Consider the following 22,672-nt stretch of genomic DNA (forward strand, 5'->3'; position numbering starts at 1 on the left):
CCTCAGGCATCAACTCAGCATCTCTCCAGATCGACTTTCTTCTCCGCCTCGCAATCCCGGTTTAGGCCGTTTCTCGTTCCATTCCTTTCCACCCCCCCCATTGCGCTCGTCTCCCTCCCTCCTCCTTCTCCCCTCCCCCCTTTCATCTTTCCTCTTTCTTCTTTCCAATCCATCATGTTCCGTCCCGCCTCTAGAGTCCTCCTCCGCGCCCCGGCCACAGCCCGTGGTCCGGCCAGCAGACGATTGATAAGCACCGCTCCCGCCGAGGCCTCCAAGTCGAGGAGCTGGAAGAACACCGCCGTCCGTCTCGGTCTGGCGGCCGGTGCGATCTACTACTATAACACGGCCAGCGTGTTTGCGGAGCCTCCGTCTTGTACGTCAATGCGAAGAATTGTTTCCGGAAGCCACGAGTAAGAGGAAGAGGCCGAGGCGAGAAAAAAAAAATCCGTCGATGAGCGCGACGCCGGCGTGCTGTGGATGAGATATCATCAATTGGGTTCACGTCGCGCTTTGGATGGCTCTTCTCGTCTCTCTTCTCTTCCTCTCTATATCCATTCTGTTCTTTTCGGTCTTGGAATCCCCCCGAATTGAATCCCCCCCACTAACCCATCCTCTGAAAACCAGTCTCCCTCCGCGAACAAATCACTTCTTCCGAACCCGCCACCTCTCTTACCCTCGACTCCATCAAGCCCAAGATCCGCGAACAGAAGGAATCCGAGTCCAAATCCAAATCCACCCCCTCCGACAATGCGCAGCAACAACAGCAGCAGCAACAACCTGCCTCCGAAGCCGCCCTAAAATCCCCCGAGGAGCTCGAGGAGGAAGCCGGCCAGGAGGCCGCGTTCAACCCGGAAACCGGCGAGATCAACTGGGACTGCCCGTGCCTGGGCGGTATGGCGCATGGTCCTTGCGGCGAGGAGTTCAAGGCGGCGTTTAGCTGCTTCGTCTACTCGACTGACGAGCCGAAGGGGATTGATTGTATTGAAAAGTTCAAGTTCGTCCCGTCCCACCCTTTCCTGACTTCTCTGCGGCTAGGTTGAATTGGAATTGGATTAGATCAGGTTGAGCTAACGGATTCGTTTGAATGTTATAGGGGCATGCAAGATTGCTTCCGCCAGTATCCCGAGGTCTACGGTGCCGAGATCGATGATGACGAGGAGGCTCCCGCCGCTGCTGCTCCCGTGAGCGACGGCGGCGGCGTCGTCGCTCCTCAATCGACCGCTTCTGCCGCTGAGATTGACGCCTCGTCGCATCCCGATGAGAAGCGCGCTCGCGCCAAGGAGACCGTCACTGAGACCAAGGCCGCTGCGGCCGGACAGGCTGAGTTGTCGGAGAGCGACGAGTTGTTGCCCAAGGCCTGGCATGATACGGAGGCTAAGAACGACGAGCAGAAGGAGAAATAAGTCATGGTTTTGCAGAAGCAGAACCAACACCCTAAAATAAAATAAAAATGACTTGTCTCTATGAATCTCTGTCAGGGTGAAGAATACAAAGAGAGCGAAGTGAATCGAGATGAGACGAAAAGGGAGAAATATGAGAGGGGAAAGGGTATGTGATTTCGATGGGAAAGATCTGATTCTCTTCTCTTCGGGGGAAAACGGTCCTGGTCCTCAGTCCATATCGGAACCTTCGACCGACAGATGGGATGGCTTCTGTGTTATTTCATTCGATTTACATTCTCTGTTCTCTCTCGGTTCTGTTCTTCTTATCCTACATGAACTTCTCCTCTCTTCTTTCTCTCTTTTCTTTGCATCGCTCGTTCCCTTCCCTTCTTTCCATTTCCCTACCTTTTCTTTTCTCTCCTCCTATTCCTCTGTTTATTCATTCTCCTTTACTTTAAAGTTTTCAGCATACATCATTCCCACTTGTGTCTTTATTTGGCTGTGTTTTTTTTTTTTTTTTGGTTCCTGGTTTCCTTTTTCTTGTGTGGTTCTTGCCCCCATCATGTAACCTACTGTACTTGTATGTTTGTTCACGTCGAGACCTTAGGTTGAAGCAAGAGTTGATGATAGAAATAGAATTGGGTCGTTTATATAGTTAGGTAGCAGGTCAGCTAGCAAAGCTAGCAAGAATTCTTGTTTTGATTATTTCTACTCCGTAGGTTCAAGGAATGTACTTAGCTTCATTTGTATGTAGGTAGTAAGTCAGGGATATAGAAAGTAGGTAAAAGTATATCTAGATGTTATTCTTGACGTCACTACGGAATTCGTTATATGATGGTGTGAATAACCTTGTTAAAACTCATGAATTAAACTAGATCAATTTGTGAAAAAGCTGCTAACAATCTAGCCTAGGGGTCCGGAAGATGTTCGAATTCGAAAAAGTTTGATATTGCTCGAATTCATCCTATCCTAAGCAGGCCAGTAAAAGCTCGCTCATCCCCTCGCGCGCTCGACAGACAAGAAACGGAAGCCGACTGAGACGAACGACGATGCATCACGATTGAGTCGTCCACTCTTCCTCACCCCGGTGCCTTATTTTCGACGGTATTCATGTGCATGTTTCCATCAATCCATCCGTCTTGGTTGAGACTGCCATGTCATGGATGAATACATGCCCACCGCCACGGGAGATGCGAATCCCAACACATGAGACGTAGATGCAAGAAGCACAGTCTGGCAAACTCGTGCAATGGGTCGCCAATGTAAGAATCTCAGCCGATCAACTGAAGCTCGTGGTTCCGTCTTGATGGATAAAGATAGAGGCCGTGTCGCTTTGCAGGTATCGCCATAGCTCCCGCTATGGTGGCTGGCAGATAAAGAAAAGGCGACTTAGGTTGGATGAAACCTGCGCAGCTTCTTGCAAATATTTATTGGTTGGTTGAATTTGAATAACGATTTGGTATCATTTGGTTCGGTGTTGTTTGATTCCGATACGGTTACCAATTCACGTCGCTAAGTTGCAACTTGCGAGAGCGGAAGGCAGTGCGATTGGCGTTGGACTTGTTGAGTTGCGTGTCGCGATGAGGAGTCTTTTTGTCGATTGTTGCTGGAGGGGAATAGTTAGAATGGTAGCAGACATCATGTTTTTCTTCGAGGTTTGCTCACCTTCGGGGTTTTCGGTGTCTGTTGACATTTCATAATTCAAGACCAGGTTCTTGATGCGCTGCTGTTCCTCGCGGTCGGCTTGTTGTTGACTTCGCATGGCCACGGCGAGGTTTGAGTCGGACGGCAGGTCAATGGTGCGAGTCTATGTTGCGTCAGCATGCTATCGTCCGTGATATTGCAAAGCAGAGAGATATACCTGTTGCTTATTGCCCTTCTTGGTCATCAGAGAGAATGCCATAGTTGGCTGCGCTTGCTGCGGCTGCTGTTCCGGAACCTCCGGTGCATTTTCGGAAGCCGAAGGTTCCCGGCCAGCTCGCTTCATAGGCAGAGGTATATCAAAGACACCCTTGCGTTCGAATCTTCTCGAATCCATGCTCTCCGCCATCATCTTCTCAAACTCGCGATCAAACTCAGCTTCGGCCTGCGGATCACGTTCCTCTTCCTGTCTGGTGACGAAGATCTGTTCATCCTCGGAGTCGCTGTCGCCATTCTGCTCGGCATTGGGGCCAGAGACCTAACAGGTGGTCATTAGCACAGTGCATAGCTTGAGATGGGCATGTTCTAGGTAAATCCTTACTTCATCCTCCTCGCTCGATTCTTGTTCGTCCTCGACCTCGGGGATTGCATCTTCCTCCAAGCCTTCGTCCGATGAGCTGCTCTCAGCATCATCGTCATCCGGTTCCGCGGGTCTCTCAGAGTCCTGCGTCTTGTAGTTCTGAGCAACAGCCTCGCCAAAGATGCGAGTGGCTTCTTGTGGATCTGTCACCAGTTTCCACTGAGGACGAGCCATTGAGTAAGTGTCTTGAACGAGGAAATCGACGTCCATAGGCAATGGGTCCTTCGTGGTCATGTAATACTATCGACATCGTAAGTACGAACTTTTGCATCAAACAAATAGACTGAGAAAAAGTTACCTGGAAGAAAGTCAGGAAGAAATCAAGCTTCTTCTTCGCCGAACCTCGGTCGAAACAGTGACCACATGTATCAAGCAGGGTGCAAACCAAGCGAACTCGGAAGAAATCATCGGGCAGGTCCAGGACGTTGAGTTTCCCAGGAACCGGAGTGCCGCCTTCTGTTAGATTTGTGAGCGACTGCAAAAAAGCTCACACGTCAGATAGATTATCTTACCATGACCAAACGTGACAATGCGGTACAACGTATCAAAGATTACCGGTGAATCGATCATCTTGTAGTTGTACAGTTCTCCCAGATACTTGACTTCAGCGACACGCTTTTGGTTGAACTTGAACTCGTTCTGCTCAAGTCCGAGTGTGATCTGTTCAAGAACATTGTCCACGATGCCAATCACAAAGTTCTGATGATATCTGTAAAGAGCACTGATCAAGATTGCCAGAAGGTGGATATTTCCGTATTTGACCTTCACCGGCTTGCTGAAGACACGTTCCAAAATGTCGACCACCTACGAGCACGAACTGTTAACGATCGGAAAATTGAATGGAATAGAAAACCAGGCTTACCTCCTGCTCCTCCCAGTGAAGTTTGCGGATTGATTTCAAGACCTTGGTGTAGTTGCGCTTGTTCATGTCCAGGTAAATCAACTTCCGGATGTACGACTCCATGGGGGTTCGTTCCTTCTGTTGGATGGCCGGCCGAGGGGGCGGGTCGACGTAGTAGACTGCATTCTCAATGATCATTCGCTCTTGCTGGCCGAGATGCTGAACCGCCTTCTTTCGACTCAGAGTCTCCAAAAACGAGGCCATTCTTGGAGAAGTATCCGGGTTGCGAAGCAAATAGCGACCGCAGTTCTCCAAAAGGTGTCCAATGATTTCAATGTTCATGCGCGAGAAGTCATCAAGTGAGACCTTGAAGCAATGGAAGATAATGTGCTCCGGGACAACACCAAACTTGGTCAACTCCGCGAGGTAGCGAACATTGCTCATCCGGACTTGGCCGAGGAATTCCTTTGATTTCCGGCGTTGAAGGCTGCGAAATTCTTCATCGAGATAAGTGGTCAGTCCTTGCGGGATATCAGGAAGATATTGTCCAAGGGTCGCGACCAAGCGTGAGTACAAAGGCAGGAGGTCGATACGGCCCTTAGGAACATCCGAGACAGCTTTGATGAGTCGGTTCCTCGACGCTTTCGAGTTGAGAAAGCAGAAATCCAGCGCCAGTTGGTCGACATGATCCTTGGTCTGCAGTTCCGGGAGTTTGGCCAAAAGCGCATCGACCTGAGCTCCGACTGTCCTGCTGGCGATTGCCGTGGATTGGTCATCTGCTTCGGCCTTTTCTTCAGCTGACTGAGGTTGGGTGTTTGCGTCTTGCTTCTCGGCAGCCGAATCAACAGCAGGCTCATCATCCGCCTTCTTCTTGGTCGCCTCCTCGGACTCGGGCTTTTTCTTCTTGCCATCCTCCAGTAGTACAGCCGGAACTTTGCCCTTGAGATCAACGAGGTTCTCGTAGAAACGCCTCTCCTCTTCATCTTCCCAGATACCAGCTCCTTCACCCTGTCCTCGCAGATACTCAGACGTCTTCACAAGGCCGATGCCACCACTGGATGTAGGGTCCGACGATTCCTGCTCCGCCAAGGCCGGCATCTCGGCGCCCAGTACTTCACACAAGGTTTGGGTGTTGGTGATCAATTTCTCCAGCGTCTTTGTCTGCTTGTCAAAGTTCGCCTGGCGATCTTCGAAGATCTCACCGCTTTTGACGTATGCCTCTGCATTCCGACGACTCTGCGCAGCCAACGCTCTCTGGTCGCGTACCACGTGTGCCTTGACATCCTCCAAGTAGCGGTTGAAGATACTCTTGAAGCGTTGTTGGATCTTCTCGGGGGCAAGAGGAGGATCATCCTCGCCGGTCGGCACGTCTTCCGTCTCCTCCTGGCTATTTGAAGTCTCGGTAGCAGTTCCAGACGTCACCGCACCATCCGCCTCAACAGTCTTCCGGCCCTCTTCGACGGACTTGACCCCCAGAACCTCCCAACTGAAGCTCTTCACAAACAAAACCGCAAGTGGCAAGTTGGTGTGGTCCCGATCATGTCCCAGGAGATCCTTCAACACTTCCAGCGGAAACGGCTCGGCCTCTTTATCGTTGTCTCGGACTGCAGACGGGGCCTTGGCCTTAGACGGACCATCAGGTACCTTCCCGACGACGCCATCTTTACCCTTCGTGCCTAGATCCTCCGGCCGCTCGATGTCATCCAAGGTCTGGAGGACCCCGACCAACCAGAGTTCCGTGACCACTCGCAACAGCACCCGATGCCGAGAAAGTCGCTCCTTCTCCTCACGCTCGCGAACCTCCTGGCTGAGAGTTTTCAATTGTCCCTTGTCCGGTGTGCTGAGGCCTCGACCCAGAAGCCATCCAATCTGTCTCGTGAACTCGGCGGGGCCGAAACGCTGATGCAGGGCGCTGGTGATTTCCACCCCCGTGGCGATTTCGCCGGGAGTCTTCAGCTTACAGAGTCCCTCGTAGCAAGCGGCGATGATCTCGGAGAGATATTTGTGGAGCGACAGGGTGCGGATGTCGGCCAAGAAGGTGGATTGGGCGGAGGCGTTGATTCCCGTCCGAAGACGCTTGATGAAGGCGGTATTTTTCTTCAGAGCCGAGTCTAGAGATTTGCTGACCGGAAAAATATCTGTTTCGAGCACGCAGGCAGACCGAGGGACAGAGTTAGAATAAGCACAGAAATAACCTCCGTCGAGGTGTGGGACAAACAAGAAGCAAAGGGCAGGTAGGAGGGGAGATCATTACCACTTTCGCCAGTCCAGGCCCTCTCATTGAGATCGCGAAGCTCCCCTATAAATTTGCACACATCTGTTAGAGATCATCGATCACGAGGTAGATAGTAGATATTGGATTGGGTCGGCGGGGGTCTGTACGCTTCCGTTGGCGCTCCATCTCTTATGGTCGGTTCTCAGGAATCCCGCCGGAGTCTATTTCAGCTGTCGTGGGGTCCTTTCAATGAGTCGGAAAGGAAAGCGCATAAGTGACTTAAACGCCACATTGGTAAAACACGGTGGAAGGAAGTGACGCGCAACGTCTGGAGAGTGAAGACAGCATGCGTGCAGGGGATGAACGAGAGAGGGATGTTGGAAAAGCTGTGCTGGACCGACTGCGGGCGACGAAAGTGGGAACGGAAGGCGGTCCTGCGGCAAAGAAAGGCGTATGCATTCATGCCTCCTTCGGGTTTAGCGGCCTGGGTCACCGGCTTGTGCCTACTGTCAACTGAAGGAGATCTCCGACATCATTTTACTATTTACTCACGATCCATTCTCTGCTGCTCATCCGGAAAGACACGCTGGCATACTGGAACAAACAATGAACGTCAAACTTTTCCCTCCCTGCCGCCTCACCAATCCATCACGTTACATCATTTTCACCGCACCACGCTAACCCAAACCTGCAAGCAAACCCTACTCAGTCTCTGTAAATCCAGCATTTACACCCTTCTCCACATCCAACAACCGTGCCTGCAGCTCATGTTTCCGATCCTCCTCACTCCAGCTATGCGCGTGAGCATCGGACGGTCTCCACGGCTTCGCCAGGACCCGGGGTTCCGGATCGCTACCGAGAGTCTGGAGCGATGGGTTGGTTGTCCCGAATCTATTCGGATTTCCGGGCAAGAGGATCGTCTGGAATTCAGTTTCGAAGGTGAGAAATTCACCGGATTGATCGCCAAAAGCGGAGTCCTCCTCTGTGGGTCTTGAATAAGAGAAGGAGTGGTTGGTTCGGTTGGTTGTTCGATCCATCTGGGGCAGTAGAGGTAGAGGAACCTTTGTTGCAATGGTCTGTTTGCTAGGAGCGATGGAGTGTAGTAGTTAGGAGGTATAGTATGTAGATATGCCGATGACTTGCGAGGAGTTCAAGTTTATGGCAAGATATAGGTGTTGATTACTTTGCTTGGGAAAGATAGATCTCGGAAAGCCAGCTAGCAGCAGCGTCGAGTCGAGTGCAGCGAGCCCTCATATGTAGTCTGTCTTGTGTGACAATTCAAGTCATCGTGTTATGGTCTGTGGCGAATCCGGACGTATGTTGACGTCTCAGTCTGATCATGATTCCCTGTCAAGTAGCCAATAAGTGCCGGGGTTACCCTGGTTTGTATAACGAGAGGGTAGGTGAAAATCAGACAATTTGAAGATCATGCGTCAAAATGACGGACGGTCGATGGCATCGAAGAGTCTCGACTACGCCTCACAGCGACCAGGGCACGTGATGGGTGGTGCTGGAAGAGGAAATACAAAAGACATCGGATCAATGATAGACCGAGCACGTGTTGGTCAGTCAATGGTGAATATACAACAGAAGTAACAAAAGAACTAAGTGCTTTTTTTGTTTCCTGCAAGAAACTTTAGTAACATACACATCATAACTCTGCCAGGGGTGGCGAGGTGACACAACCTCCTCGAGAACTGCCTGGCAGACAGGACTGGAATTCCAATAAGATCATACGGGCATGTCACCGAAGACAACGATGCCCACAAAAGCATACGCATCACTGTGGTACAATGATGGTGAAGGCCGTCACGTTATGCAAAGCACATGATCGGGTCGACAGAAACGAAACAGCAAAGGTAGACATCGCACGTGGACCGGAAACAGAACGGGCCTCTATCGTTTAGAAACAGGAGGCAGAAGAGAAGGAAAGCAAGAAATACCAAAGGGGGTAAAACAGAAAAATCACCATACATCGTACACCTTCATTCAACAACGTAAAAATCAAAGACAGGGTATGCCCACGCCACGCTATGCGAGTCCATGAAGGGAAAATAAGAGAAAAACATTGCAAGTATGTACTAAAACGGTTGGGCGAAAATATTATCAGGAGACTGAACAGAATGTTGTTTTTTTAACAGGTCATCTTAAGACGCTGGATTTATTTGGGCTTGCGCCAGAAGTATTGCTGAATAGGGTCAGTTGCATGGAACGGTCAGGAGCTGTCAGATCAGTCCACATACCTTGTGCTGCTTTCTACAGTTCCGAAGACCTGGCTTGCGGAGATCATGCACAACGGCTTCCCGCCGCATGTCATCTTCGTCAAAGTCCGGAATGTAATAATATTCGCTTTCCAGAGGCTTTCCGGCGGCATCTTTCCCCTCCCGAGCAACCTTACCAATGCACTTGGTGGTATCAATAACAGCGAGAATTTGTTCTTTGGACGGTCCTTTCTCGGAACGGTTGTCCTGTCTCCACAGGGCGGGAGGAAGGTTGCTCAGGATGGTTGAGAATGGGGTCGAAGAAAGGCGCGAGAAGGCGAGCTGGTTGATGGCGTGGTTCTGGACGCGTTCCAGGCCCTCGTCCAGCGGCTCCGGCTTGCTGGGTGCACTTTCAGTGTGGTCTGCGGCCTTAGAAGGCTGCCGAGGTGACTGGGTGGGCTGGAGGGGTTGAGTAGAAGACTGGTTGCGAGGATGCGAAGGACGAACGGGCGACTCATTGGCTGTGAACGAAGCCATACGGGGCAGGATATTCTCTCCAAAGGGTCCAAACGAGTGGATGATGGGGTCGTTCTCCTCATCGTGATCAGACAACTCGTCATGCTTACTCAGTTCACTTAGCTCACTGGACTGGGAGCTCTGCAGAAGGTCTACAGCGGGAGAGGGGTCGTGGAAGGTTTCAGACGTGAGATCATCCGCGGAGCTAGTCGCACGGACCGGAGAATCCTCGTCCTCATACACAACCACCGCATTGCGCGAGCGAGTCGGGGTATAGAGTGGAGAAGATGGGGGGACCAAGGACTTGACCGCCGGGGACGGTGACACGGGGGAGGCCAAGCGTCGACGCTCCACACTGGGGCTATCCTGCAAGCTTCGATGAGACTGGGCATTGCGTTTGGGGGTGGTCTCCTCCCAAGTGTGTTCGGAATCGGTCGAGGCATAATCCTTTTTGTCGCCACGCGGCCATTGCACCAAAACGCGTGCGTCATGAACGTCAATCATGATATCGGCATCCTTGATATCGGATGTGAAAGTTTTTCCCTTCGCCAAATCATATGTCTTCCCCTGGCAGTGCAGTTTAATCCCGTTCCATCCCATGCACATTATCTCCACCCTATCTCGGTCGAAGGGGTTCGGTGCCGGCTTATAGGTGGCCTTGACATGGATCCTCGATATCATACGGTTAGCGGCGAGCTGGTGATGGCAGGAGACGCTCGATCTGCCCATGAGAAGGGGCTCGCCGGAGTCTGAGAGCATCAGAGTTGGGACGGCAGATAGAGGGGTACGCTCGGAGCTGCTGGAGGCGAGGTTACGACGCGACCCGGATCGAGGCAGGGCCATTCGAGGAGGGGAGGACGACATAATGTGAGTCGAGGACGTCGGGACGGGAGTCGGATAGGTCGAGACAGCCCCATGGTCATCGCGTGCTACACGCTTCTGGGGACGAGGGAGAGACGGGGAAGAGCTCAATGGCTCGAAAGCGGGCAACAGGGAGGCCGGACGCTTCATGCCTGCCACGGGAGCAGCAACAGAGCTACTCCTCGGAGGAGAAGACTCCATGATGCTATAGAACGGTGGCTCCAAGCACCGGACACGCTGCTCTGGGCGTTAAGCAGAGATCTCAAGCGGACAGAACTTTTCAATTGTGGGCCGCGTTGAGGTCGAATAGGGGGTCTATTTCTATGGGAGAGGGTCGAGGGTCACGCGAGGGGACCAGGGACAAGGAAAGGAAACAAGGTGAATAAAGCGTAAAATTAGGGCGAGACGAAAGAAGAAAAAAAAGAACGAACGGTGACACTTTTTCCTCCAGGGCAAGAAGCCAGGGAGGTTGGGGCGAGTGACTGAACTGGAATTGCCAGGGGAAGAAAAAGAGCGAGAAGCATAAAAACGAAAAGGGTGAGAAATGGTGTGTGGTGGAATGCTTTGCCTGCCGGAACGGAGCGTCTCGTCCTTCCAGCGCGGAAATGCACGCTTACAACCCGAGACGCGTTCGATAGGCGCCGACGAGGTCCACCACTAACCTCGCGCAGCCTCACAGCCTGACCTTCGCAAACTATGCATTGCACTACATATTCGTCGGATGCGCACGAAATTCCGGTTGCAAAGGATTCAGAGTGACGAGCAGACCAGTAATGGATAATCACCAGCAATTCTACAACTCCTGCGGCAGCCCTTGATGAGCGTGTTCGAGTGTCAGGCACCCAGGCAGGCACACTCCCGGCGCGTCTCCCCGCGCTGCTCATCACCTGGCCCGCGTTCTTTGGTTCGAGTCACGGGACTCGCGCCTGGTCACGTGTCGCGGTCCTCGGCGATGGCAGGGGCGCTTGTCCCAACGGGGAACAGCCATGTGCACAATCCCGAGGTTCCTCATCGCTGATTGGGCCATCCCCTGCACGGTAATCGTGACAGGAGCCTATTGCGTAACATGGAATGCTTGGATTTTTTGTCATGACTTCCGTATTCAATTGTGTCTATTGAGGGCAGTATTCAGATTGTCTTCTACTGAAAATATGTCATGTGAATCCTAAGGGGATCCAACAAGGCTGCGTTCTCCCTCGAAAATGTGATCGGACATGGAACATGTCTCGTCGCCAACCCTGGATTCAGGAAACCAACAAGTACTACTTATCACTACTGCAACCACCGAATTTTCCAGTTTCTCTCATTGACCTCCTCCTCATTACGAATTCTGCTTATGATGTAGTACTGTACCTAGTTATTACGCAATATTTCAAGCAAACAAACGCGGAGGCTGACTCCCTCTACCTTAGTAAGGGCTACCAGACACGGAGCACTACCAATCTAGGTAGGTGGTAGTGGAAACAGAACCTGCAGCGGTACGTGCTTCGACGCGACTTTTACATACATACAGCCCCCTCCCCCCAGCCTTAGGTTTTTTTTTTCGTGTCGCCACTAAGTATGTATTTCCCTTTCAACCGAAAACTTGAAAGCAACTCTGAACTCACCGACCGGCCGATCTCCACTTCACATTCCACAAACTTAATCGCATTACATCAAGCCATGCATGATGTAAATGGTCTGGCTTCCATGCTCGAGATCCGGTGTCTACCAGCAGTCCAGCACCTACTTTACCGTCCATTGACCAGGACAATTCTCACCCTGACAAAGGGTAAGAATTTCCAAGGGCTTGAAGCTAGGGATGCAAGGTTTTTTTAAGGCGGTCGTAGCTGGTCGGTGAGATCTAGCCATGGATGCATGTTTATATATTTAACCGGTCCGTGACCTTGCGCAGTCCTCTGTTTTTGTACTTTTGCAATGCACCACGTTAGGGTGACTCAAATTCTCTACTGAGTATTGCTGAGTGCCATAAGAGAAAAACCATTGGATATGTTTTACTAATTATTAATACTTACATCATATCTATTGAACAGTACATGCGATTAATAGACCAGTGATATAAAACGTAAGACAACAAAGAGACAGTGCGCATGTGTACATAAGGTGAAAAGTGGGAAACGGGTGTTACTTCGCAGTAGCGAGAAGGTAAATCTAAACACAATTGTCCCTACCAAGCGAATAGAGACATTACATATGACAAGAAAATATACTTTCCAAGTCATATGGACAACATACTAAGATACACAGAAGAAAGGATCAAGGCGGACAGAGGCATGAAAATGGAAATATGTTTATTGTGTAGTCGCCTCGTCATGTTTGCGCCGCGGACTGTGGCCAGGCAAAGTAACGGACCTCACAACAGGATCGTAGAAGTTGTTCAGTAGAAGACAAAGGTGGCATCGCCGGATCGGACCTCGACCTATAGCAGGGATTAGCGCCGTCCGAAGAGTTAACGTTGCAGGGATAACGGGGAATGCTTACAGTGCAGCCAGAGTCGTTAGAACCGGTGTCAGAAGTGAAGGTGCCATCCTCGTACTTGCACGAGCCACCAAGGTCATCACCCTTAATCTTAATGTTGAAGTCAAGCTTCTCGTCGGTGGTGGGGGAGTTCTGGAAGATCGAGAGCCATTTGCCATTGTTCTCGCCAACACCGAGGTTGATGGGGGCCCAGTTGCCGATGGCCTCGCTGCCGTCACCCCACTGGCAACCCTTCTCGGTCGACACACCCTTGGGGTTCACGTAGTACTGAGCGGAGGTAACCTTCTGCTGCCACTTGAAGTAGTTGCTGTCGGGGCAAGTGAGGGGCTGGAGGTCGTTGTTTCCAAGGGTGAGGGGAATGGTCTCGGCCTCGGTACCTGAAACGCATCGCCGTTAGACGGATTCTCGGAAGAAGCGGAAATGGTTAGGCGCATAATTGCGATTCACTCACCAGGGTAGTCAGTACGGCAGATAGCAACATCCTCGCCCAAGTTGTTCTGGGCGTGAACACCGCCGACACCCTCAACGCAGAGCTTGCTGGAGAGGTCCTTGTTGGTGAGGTAGAGCTTGCCGTTCTTGCACTGAAGACCACCAACGGATTGACCGGTAGAGCCCTGGGTGCTGGGCCACTGGGACTTCTGGTAACCGGGCGGGCAGGCATACGAGCACATAGCACCGTTGTGGCACTTGTCGCCGGTCACGGCAGTGACGATGTCGCTGATGACCTCGTCGACGATGCTGACGTACTGGATACCGGACCATCCACCCAGCTCCAGGTAGTCGAGAGAAATAGCTCCATACTCGGAGGGGAAAGTACCGCAGTCGATTTCGCCGTCGGGGAAATCACGGCCTACGCCAGTGCCGCTCGAGGAGCCGCTGGAGCCGCTGGAGCCGGAAGAGCTGCTGGAAGAAGGCGTAGTGGTGGCAGCCGCGCTGGTGGTCGCGGAGGCGACGGCGGCGGAGGTCTCAACAAACTCGGCGGCGGCGTCGACGGAAAGCGTAGCGGAAGCAGCCGCTGAAGAAGTAGCGGCGGTGCTCTCCTGGCAAGGGTCCACGGAAGGGCTAGGCTCGCCGGGCTTATATTCGAGAGAGCCATCCTTGATGCCCTGGCAGACGTCGGTGGCCGAGATGGAGTTGCCATCGAGAACGTACTTGATGACGGTGTCGGCATCACGCTTGTGGTGGTGACGGTGCTGGTGGTGGTGCTGAGCAGCCACGAAGGAGCCCGCCGCGGCCAGAGTAAAGGCAATCGAGTACTTCATCTTGTCTATTTCCTGTCGAGCTTTCCTAGAATTCAAATCTGTATACAATTGAAACAATTTCTGGTCAGCGTTTTGGTCCCAGGCGAAATTGTCAGCACATGCAGCCGCCATCCACATGCCCGAATTGTTAGACGATGTCTACCAGGCGCCTCTCTAGGCATGCCTAATAGTGTAGAGCTCTCATGCTTGCGACAACCATGACGGTAGACTCGACGTCCGAGGAGAGCACTCGACCACGCCATGAGCGCCATGGGAGCAGCCGGCGACGAGATGGGCGCAGCACCAGGGTAGACACGAGAGGGAACGAGTGAAGAGGAGGCGGGAATCAGTCAACGTACATGAACGGTACGGCAAGCCAATCGCACGCTTGTCAAATGTATTTCTGGACAAGAACGGAAGTCGCAGAAATGCAGTGACCACTGGACAATGTCTGGCGGAGGCGCAAAAGAATACCTAGAACTTAAAAGAAAGTGGCAAGGAACGAGAAGATAAGAAGAGGTTCCCGAAAAGAGCGTGCGAGAGAGAAGCAAAGTCCCCTCTGGTCGGAAAGGAAAACTCGCGAGAAGAACAGTAAGGTGAGAGAGATAAAAAAGGATGAAACGCTCTGGGGATGAGAAAATGTGGAGGGTCGCGAGCAGAAAAGGGAGATGAAGAGGAGGGAATTAGACTCTGTCGGTCAAGTCATCCAGGGGTACAAGAGGGACGAGATGTGCAGTGCAGACCCTTCCAGGGGGAAAAGACCAACCAAAGAGAGTCAAGAAAGTATGTGTGGCGCTTGAGAGCGATGGGCGGAGAGAGAGGCTAACCGTCGTTCAGCGCAAAAAGAAAATAATAATAATAATAAAAATAAAATAATAAACTCAGGGGTTCCACTCGAAAGGCTCAAAGACATGATTTTATTTTTTTGATTATTATTATTAACTAAGGTAAAGTTGACTTTCTTTACCATACCCGTATCGACCAGTACCGTCTGACTGGCCGCCAGACGCAGCCCAGCCCGAGTGGATGTTGAACCCAGTCCAAGGGGGGTAAGGTGGGCACAGAGCCAAGGCCCCAAGGAAGACCTGGACGGGGGAGGGGAGACCACCGCCTGCGATACTCTTCCACAGTTGCAAGTCGAATTGCAGCCCCGAGTGGGGTGGGGAGGGGGGACACGTCGTGTCCACGATACCTAGTTGATACCTAAGAGGCTAAGTCCAGCTAGTCCGGGCGCTGGTTGCCTTGGGATTCAAGAATTGATTGTCCGGAGTACGGAGTACGGAAAGTGATGGTTGATGAAATTTAATATGAACATTCATGAGTTCTTGTCCACCGTTCGAGAGCGCTGGGCAAGGCAGGAGCCACCGTTACTTAAATTATTAACTTACTTTTCCCCCTCAGCCATCCACCCTTTTCCATGTTTGGAGGTTTCCTGTTCCTGAATGGTGAGCTTGGCGTTTACCGAAATTAACCTGGGCCGGGCCTGGCCAATCAGCATGGATGTCTTGGCACCGTGATGTGGGGCCCGGACTTCCCCTCCTGGCCAGGTACACCAATCAGGGCCTCCCGCTCAACCGAACCATCGCCACAAGGTTCAGTCCCAAGGAATGTCTCATGTCCGATCGTTTTGTATGGCTGCATTACGTCGTATTATTAACGGCCAGTCCCAGTCTTTTATTTTTCTCTCTCCTTATTTTTTGGAGGCCTCCCCTCCTTCCGAAAGGTGGTGTACCTGCCTAACACTCGGAAGCCGGTAACTTTACCAGGCACCGTGTCTACCAGGTACATACATACCTAGGTACATAGGCACCCCTGTTCTAAAGGGGTTGATACATGGCATGCTTCACTAGAAGAACGTCTGCTCGTTCGATCCTCAGCGCCAGGTACCAATTAGGCAGCGTCTCCCGTCGCTCTGAGCCGTTGTATAAATAGTCATCCATATGCGCGCTATTACAATCTCCCAAGAGAAAGTCCACTTTTTGGATCTGCGCATGATCCAGATACTTCCCGCAAAATAGGGGTATTCGAGCTCATGTTTGGCAGTTTGTTCGGTGCTCGAAATATCGGGATTCGACTAAACAACTCAAGTCTTGGGGGGTTGGAAAGGCGCTCAGCATCCCCGCGGAATTTCTTTTCCCTTCCTCCTTTCGTGCTTGTAGCACTAGCGACCCATGCCCAACCAGGTCGCCCGGACCTGACATCCAACGATCCATGTTGTCCCGAGTTGTGTGGTTGGATTTGATTCGACGCTGGCATACAATCCAGTCACTTTGCATTGGATTCGATGTGAATGCTGCGTTGTCAACCCCTCGTCGAGACCTGTCGACTCTATGACGACGATTCATCGTCTTAGCGCTGCAGACAAGGTCGAGGCTATCGACTTTTGATAGATGTTGAAACGCTGACAGCGAGCGCAACGACCCCGATCCACTAACGAAGAATGATCATTAATCCGTGTCAGTGGTTGACTGCTCCATACGGAGTACACAAAGGGCAATTGTTCTCCGCCCTGCAAAAACAGCCTTGCAGCTTTCTTTTCGACATCTCTACTTAGCGTGTTACAGAGTCCCCTCCATCCTCTGCTGGCTCCTTCCTTGTTTTTCCCTCTTTCTCCCTCCTTTTTTCTCGGTTTATCACTCACCTGTCTGTCTGTATTCTCTCTAGTGCAGACGGAATACTCCGTGGCAATAGTCGACTAAAGACGCCCGCCCCGTAATGGGCTGGTTCCGGATAGCTCTAAGAGCAAGAAGGAGCTAGATGTATGCTAGCCTGCACGCGCTTTTTCTAAAGGGGGCCAAATGCCCTACCTAGTACATCGCTACATGCACTAATGATCCAGCCTCTTGCACGGGGCAGACCGCAACATGCAAATGCTGTTGTATGCACAAGTGTGGAGTTCATTTGCAACCTTACTGATTGAAGTCTTTCCAAGTCAGCAGCTTCGCGATCTTGGTTGAGACCCTTCTAGCCAATAACGTCGAGGCTCGACACGCTTGTGTTATATCTCGTTTCCAAAAAAGAACCCCCAAGGGGCTGTTTTCAAGATGGATTAGGAGCTTATTCTTCCAGAATATGGCGCTTCGGAGAACTCAAAGCCAGATCTAGCATCTATGTATGCTTTCGAGTCAGCATTCAACTAACACCTTCCAATCAGTGGGTCTGGGGAATTTTTAGTTATAGTACGGAGGATATAAATCATACACTGTGTATAATAATGCATTTGGGCAGGTTGGCAGATAGGGTTGATGAGCGCGCCTTGTATGTACATCGTGCATAGTTGCCCAAGCGTCTATACCTCCTTGCTGATGACTCTGAACATCACAATTAAACCCGAATCCCGAGGTCAGGCCAACTCAACTCTGATTTTTCTTGTTGCGGTCAGGAAGTCCAAGACCATCGCAATCTCCCATGATAACATTGGTAAACCGTGGCGGATCTGCGTTGGTTGCCCGGTCGTCAGTTCACTGACGGATATTGACAATCTAAATAATGTAGGTGAATAGGGCTTTCCCGCCCAGTATTGTCCTGTCCACTTTCGGTACTGAACATAGGGCTGTACAGTACTCTGTATACATTGTACAGCCTGAGCCCACAGAGCTCAAAAAAGCGATGTGAAACAAACTGACAGTTGTGGCCCGTGAGATCCATCATCGGTTGCGCGGTCTGACTTCGCTAGTTTTTCTTAGCCCAGACAAGCACCATAGTGTAGAATCCTCCCAACCCATCTCACTTCACTGGGGGCCATGAAGATTTTTTGTTTCTTTTCTTTTCTTTTTATCAAATAGTTCTTGGGGTCCAGGGGCCTAAATCTAGTCAGTTGCTTGTTCTGATCTTCGCCTCTTGGAGAGATTTTTTCTTGGGTCCTTTTCTAACTGCGTATGGTGCTGGTCGCGAAGCGAGATAAGGGGCCGCGAGCGTTCGGCGCTTTGATGCGGGTATCATCATTCGCTACTCCGTAGGTAGATGATATACCACTGCTGATGAAGATTTCGAGCGATTGTGTTATATTTGTCATATGTAGGGGGCGAAGAAGATGGGGGTTGGAAGACGATCAGAATTCTTGATTTATACGAGGTTTACTCAACGCGATTCGCTTGGTTATCGGTTACCTACTCCCCAGCAGTGTTCAACCTGCTAGTTCTCTCTATGCAAGATACTATCTGAGAGTCTTTTGTCTCAATACGTTCCATCGGGACGAACCGGTCGCTACCTGTTGACTATTCTTGTGGGTCACTGGACTTGTGAATACATACGGAGTACTCCATGAGTATATTGCGCACATCCAAGCCAGCGGATATGGGGCTGAAAGCACGCATTCAAATAGGCTGACGAAGATGACAAACCTGAAGATCAAGTCGAGCTATAATCATCAGAAGAATAATTCATGAACAACTGTCCCGATGGTTCCTACCAGTCGATCCAGTTCAACCATGTCTGGGAGTCTGCTTCCTTGTCGCCTCGACCACGGTGCTGGGTAGAGCAGCCGAAACCCAATAAAAACGTGCACAACGGTTCCACGGGTTGTCGACAGGCCTAAGTGTTCCGTAGAATTGAATTACTGGGTAGTATGTGACTGTGGTACGGGAGATTGGACTTAATTTTGTGCTCTGATGAAAACCAGACATTTTCTAAACTCAAGATCGCAACTATTGGCAGAGGATCAGGCGCTACTATGCTGTGTAAGGAGTACACTGTACACCATAGTTAAACTCTCTTCACAGCTGTAAGAGCCATTACGAATTACGTACACTCAGTGGCTATGGTAACTAACTAGGTTCTCTGATCTTATCAAGCAGCGATCCAAGTTAGCCGGGCAATCCACCCAGAAGATCTTGATCCAGGAGGGCAACCTTAAAGCGAATCTCGGAATCCGCGGAGCAACTCATCAGCTCATCAGTTCATCAACGGCGCTGGGCTTGCGTGGCTTTATCTTCTCTCTTAGCTGATGGAGTACGTAGTGTACTCCATCTTCCCTTGGTTCTCGTTAACCCGTGGGGCAGCCGAGCGTGTTTCTTTCCCGTTAGTTCGTTAGTTCAGGGGGGATCTTTCTCCGGAGTTCTTTCTACGTTGGACGTTTTCTTCTTCACGCTATTGATTAATGGCCTGGGCTCTGGAGACATGATCATTAGCAATAACCAGTCAGCTGATGCTATGGAAATTATATCGCATGGTCAGCGCTCGATTGGGGGTTGGATTCGTGGTGTTTGGTGGTATTTGGGAGTATGTAGCTCCCTCCCTCCCACTCACTGCTGCCTTAGACTAACTACTACAGTGGACAAAAAGACGGAAACAGAAGATAGAAGAGGATCAGCAAGTCTTTTTTAGAATATAATTTTGATTTTTAACGTCGAACGTAACAAAAGATCTTACTACTAACCCCACAGGGTAGACTATGGCACCAAGTATGTGAGCAATGAAAGCACTATTTACATCATGTATAATGTATAGCTGCGGCAACCAAAAAAAAATAGATTAAAAATGACTAGTGAATGAATGAGGAGAGGGGGTGGGGTAAAAAAAAAAAAGCTATCTGCTATCTCTCCCCGGGTGCCCAATTCCAGAGTAAGTAAAAAATAGGGGGAAAAAAGGTGGTTGAAGGTCCTACTGGGGTTCGAACCCAGGCCGCTCGGACGCGAAGATAAAGAGCCCTCCTTTGGAGAGGATCTCTTTAAAAGACAACCCTTTTGGAGGGACTTCTTAAGGAGACCTTTTGGAGAGAATCCTTTTTGAAGAGACCCCCGAGAGGATTTGGTTTGTTTTTAACTTCAAAACCGAGAGTCCTAACCACTAGACTATAGGACCACCAGTTATTGGACCAACTTGGAAATTTGATTAATAATCATATCGACCTCCTAGATAGTTAGTTAACTAACTAGGTATCAGTACAGACCTGTGGTGGGTACTATGGAGAAAGCCAAAGAACTCCATGACCATCAAAGTGGTAACACCACAGCCTGGTTGGGGATAATTTATCCTCGGATATTTTGCGTCGAGTCGCACAGGCCGGGGTTGCTTTTATTTTGTTTTGTTTTATTTCATTTTTTACCTTCTGGTTGTGCCAACATTGGACCAGGCACATTAGGTACAAGCGAGATTTAATCTCCCGATTGACGTGGATGTTCAGGAACCGAACGTTGCACCAGTCAGCGGATCGGGGATAGTTTCTTCGTGTTCCAAATTTCCCACTCTTTCGAGCCGGCTGCGTTCGTATCTGCAGAGCGGGTAAGGGCTGTGAATCACTCCGCCTCGTGTCGGTCTGTCAGTCACCACTCATCGAACCTCGCCCCTGCTGAGTTACGAGGATCGGAAATTAGGTATTTTATTTTTGTGAAGACGATGGTTAGGTACCTAAGGGAGTAGATCTTCGTACGCGGTGTTGTTGTCAGGTTCCTGGTGTATTTTGATGCGTTGGTCCTGCTTTGAAGATGCCTAATATTGGGGTTGTTTGTCGTGAGAAGTAAGTCGGATTGATGCATTTGTCTTGTAGGTGTGTACAGCGTAGGTATCCTTGAATTCAGTCGAAGGAACGGGACACGGAGTAAGTTCTGTCAGATTCCACCGCCGCCTCTCGGGCGCTACTACAGTAGTACTGGAGTTGGTGGGTAGGACTAGGAACCGACTGTCGGCCTGTTCCAAGAACAAAGAGTGATAGGCCTAGATGAAGTAACTGAAGCATGAAAGTATCTTTTCAACTTAGAGACCTGGATTGATCTCCTGTCCGCGAAAAGAAAGAGGGAACAAGATTCGAAATGGCCGTTTCGAATTTATTTTGGCTTTGTTTTACCGTCGAGGCACAATAGATATATAAAAGGAATTATATTGGTTTATTTCGACAAGAATACATCATAACCAAGCGAACGCAGGGCGTTGAAGCTCGAATAGGTGATATATCTGGCTCAGAACTGACCTTCTCACTTTGCTCAAAAGCGAGTAGCAACCTCTTGTGCCTCCAGAAGTTGCAGATAAACGCCTACACGCAATGTTAGCAAAGCAAGCGAGCTGATGGCTAATACCAGGTTTGTACCGTACCTGCAACATTCCACCGGGCATGAATGGCCAAAATGGTTTCCTTAATTCTCTCCACCACCTCAGATAAGTTGGCGCTCTCTTGCGCCGATCGCGTGTGGGCAACACAAATCCGATATGCGAAAAAGAGGCCCCATGGTGACATATCCTCCGGGTCGCGACCCGCAAAGCATTGACGCTCCACGAGATTAACTCTGATCTGGTCGGTGATTTGTTGGATGACGGCTCTTGCACGTTGAGCACGATCCGTATTCGGGGTGGTTGCTCCATCAGGAGAAAGCCACATCGTATGCAAAGCAATAAATGCGCTGGATTCCTTTCAATAAGGCTTACTTACATACAACAGTTGGGGGAATCATGGCACGCACCTATACACAAAAGCGATCTGATCATGGTCTGGATTGTCTAGATCGAGTGCCGCAGCTAGCATTGACTGCAAGGTCCGATCTAATTGCACCCAGGCATCGTCGTCGACCGTCGTCTCACTTGACGCGTGGTGTAGGACCTGACCGAGCAATCGCGCGGCTTGACAGAGCAATGCAAATTTGCTCATGTGTCCTGCCAACGGGGACGATAGGGTGAAAAGATCATCGGGTCGAACGATCTACGGGGAAAAGTTAGAACTCGAGTCATTTACTCAATCGAGAACCTACCCCTTGGTCCCATGCGTTGTCGTCCGCCGGTAAAATATCATCTAATTGCGGATCCGCCGTCGCAAAGGGCCTGCCGGGGCAGCCGATACTCACGAAACTAAAACACAGCTCAGTATGGTTTCCAGGAGGCAGATCGAGCTGAGAAAGCGACGAACGAACCGGTCTAAAATGACTATCGCCCACCATACTCTCCTCCGCTCTTCCGCTTCCACTAACGCGAGAACCTTTTTCGTATACACCGTTCGACTGACGCTGATTCCGAGGGCGTATGCATAACGAGCACATGCCCCGATGGTTAAGAAGGCGGCGGGATAGATTCCATGACCGAGTTCATACAGCGATATAAGGACACCGGCCTGCAGCACTTGTATCGATAAGGCGCCGGAGGCTTCGACCTCGAGCTGGAAATGTTTCACGGTGGAATACAAGGCACTCCGGGGACTTTGCGACTCAGCCGGTGGAATCGTGGTGATGAGTTTGAGTGATAGTAGCAACAGAACGACATTGGACTGGGACGAAAAGGTGGGCTGCAGGTGAAGCTCGTAGAATCGTATCTTGGAAATGAAGGGCATCCACCGGTGGATGTGCTCGAAGAACCTGGCGGCGATGCCACGAACCTCGTTCATATCGCCTAAAAGACGCAAGATATGCGCCGGAACCGGCGGTGCAGCTCGCTCGATCTCTACTTGTCCATGCCGCAGAAGGCCGGGGTCCAGAAACACCAATGTTGGAAAGTCGATGGATTGGGTATCCGGTCGATTATGCTGCCTCGGAGAGGTGAACCACCACTTATCGGATGCAGCGGCCGATGCAGGACTGCTACTGGAATCGGCCTGGCTGTACTCGCATACGATGTTCTTCCTGAATTGGATTTCCACGACGTTGAGTGTTGCACCGCGACCATGGGAAGTCGAATGGAATCCACTTACTTGGCGCATAATGAACAAGTCGGAAGGGCTTTATTGCATTTCCGCTTC

At 50.7% G+C, this 22,672-nt stretch overlaps 5 protein-coding genes across 5 annotated transcripts; 1 reads left to right on the forward strand and 4 right to left on the reverse strand.

Annotated features, from left to right (window-relative positions):
- Window positions 1–174: 174 nt before the first annotated feature.
- Window positions 175–1,403, forward strand: KD926_008879 (coiled-coil-helix-coiled-coil-helix domain-containing protein; the record flags this gene model as incomplete). Its single annotated transcript, XM_053094458.1, has 3 exons — window positions 175–373; window positions 625–994; window positions 1,094–1,403. The coding sequence occupies 3 exons, from the start codon at window positions 175–177 to the stop codon at window positions 1,401–1,403; spliced, it is 879 nt and encodes a 292-aa protein (XP_052960433.1).
- A 1,475-nt stretch (window positions 1,404–2,878) lies between these two features.
- Window positions 2,879–7,756, reverse strand: KD926_008880 (putative nonsense-mediated mRNA decay factor; the record flags this gene model as incomplete). The annotated part of the gene is made up of 9 exons (XM_053094469.1): window positions 2,879–2,988; window positions 3,048–3,189; window positions 3,244–3,561; window positions 3,625–3,903; window positions 3,962–4,119; window positions 4,176–4,467; window positions 4,526–6,615; window positions 6,723–6,803; window positions 7,453–7,756. The coding sequence occupies 9 exons, from the start codon at window positions 7,754–7,756 to the stop codon at window positions 2,879–2,881; spliced, it is 3,774 nt and encodes a 1,257-aa protein (XP_052960434.1).
- A 1,188-nt stretch (window positions 7,757–8,944) lies between these two features.
- On the reverse strand, window positions 8,945–10,498 carry fhdA (putative transcription factor Tos4; the record flags this gene model as incomplete). The annotated part of the gene is made up of 1 exon (XM_053094480.1): window positions 8,945–10,498. The coding sequence occupies one exon, from the start codon at window positions 10,496–10,498 to the stop codon at window positions 8,945–8,947; it is 1,554 nt and encodes a 517-aa protein (XP_052960435.1).
- Window positions 10,499–12,674: 2,176 nt separating this feature from the next.
- On the reverse strand, window positions 12,675–15,514 carry sun1 (SUN family protein UTH1; the record flags this gene model as incomplete). Its single annotated transcript, XM_053094492.1, has 5 exons — window positions 12,675–12,716; window positions 12,779–13,152; window positions 13,227–14,062; window positions 14,989–15,219; window positions 15,405–15,514. The coding sequence occupies 5 exons, from the start codon at window positions 15,512–15,514 to the stop codon at window positions 12,675–12,677; spliced, it is 1,593 nt and encodes a 530-aa protein (XP_052960436.1).
- Window positions 15,515–20,936: 5,422 nt separating this feature from the next.
- Window positions 20,937–22,633, reverse strand: KD926_008883 (fungal specific transcription factor domain-containing protein; the record flags this gene model as incomplete). The annotated part of the gene is made up of 5 exons (XM_053094503.1): window positions 20,937–20,986; window positions 21,046–21,350; window positions 21,411–21,646; window positions 21,696–21,792; window positions 21,855–22,633. The coding sequence occupies 5 exons, from the start codon at window positions 22,631–22,633 to the stop codon at window positions 20,937–20,939; spliced, it is 1,467 nt and encodes a 488-aa protein (XP_052960437.1).
- Between the last annotated feature and the right edge of the window lie 39 nt (window positions 22,634–22,672).

Source organism: Aspergillus affinis, assembly GCF_023601865.1.
Source record: "Aspergillus affinis strain CMG 70 chromosome Unknown NODE_5_length_567868_cov_86_340925, whole genome shotgun sequence".
NCBI lineage: Eukaryota > Fungi > Ascomycota > Eurotiomycetes > Eurotiales > Aspergillaceae > Aspergillus > Aspergillus affinis.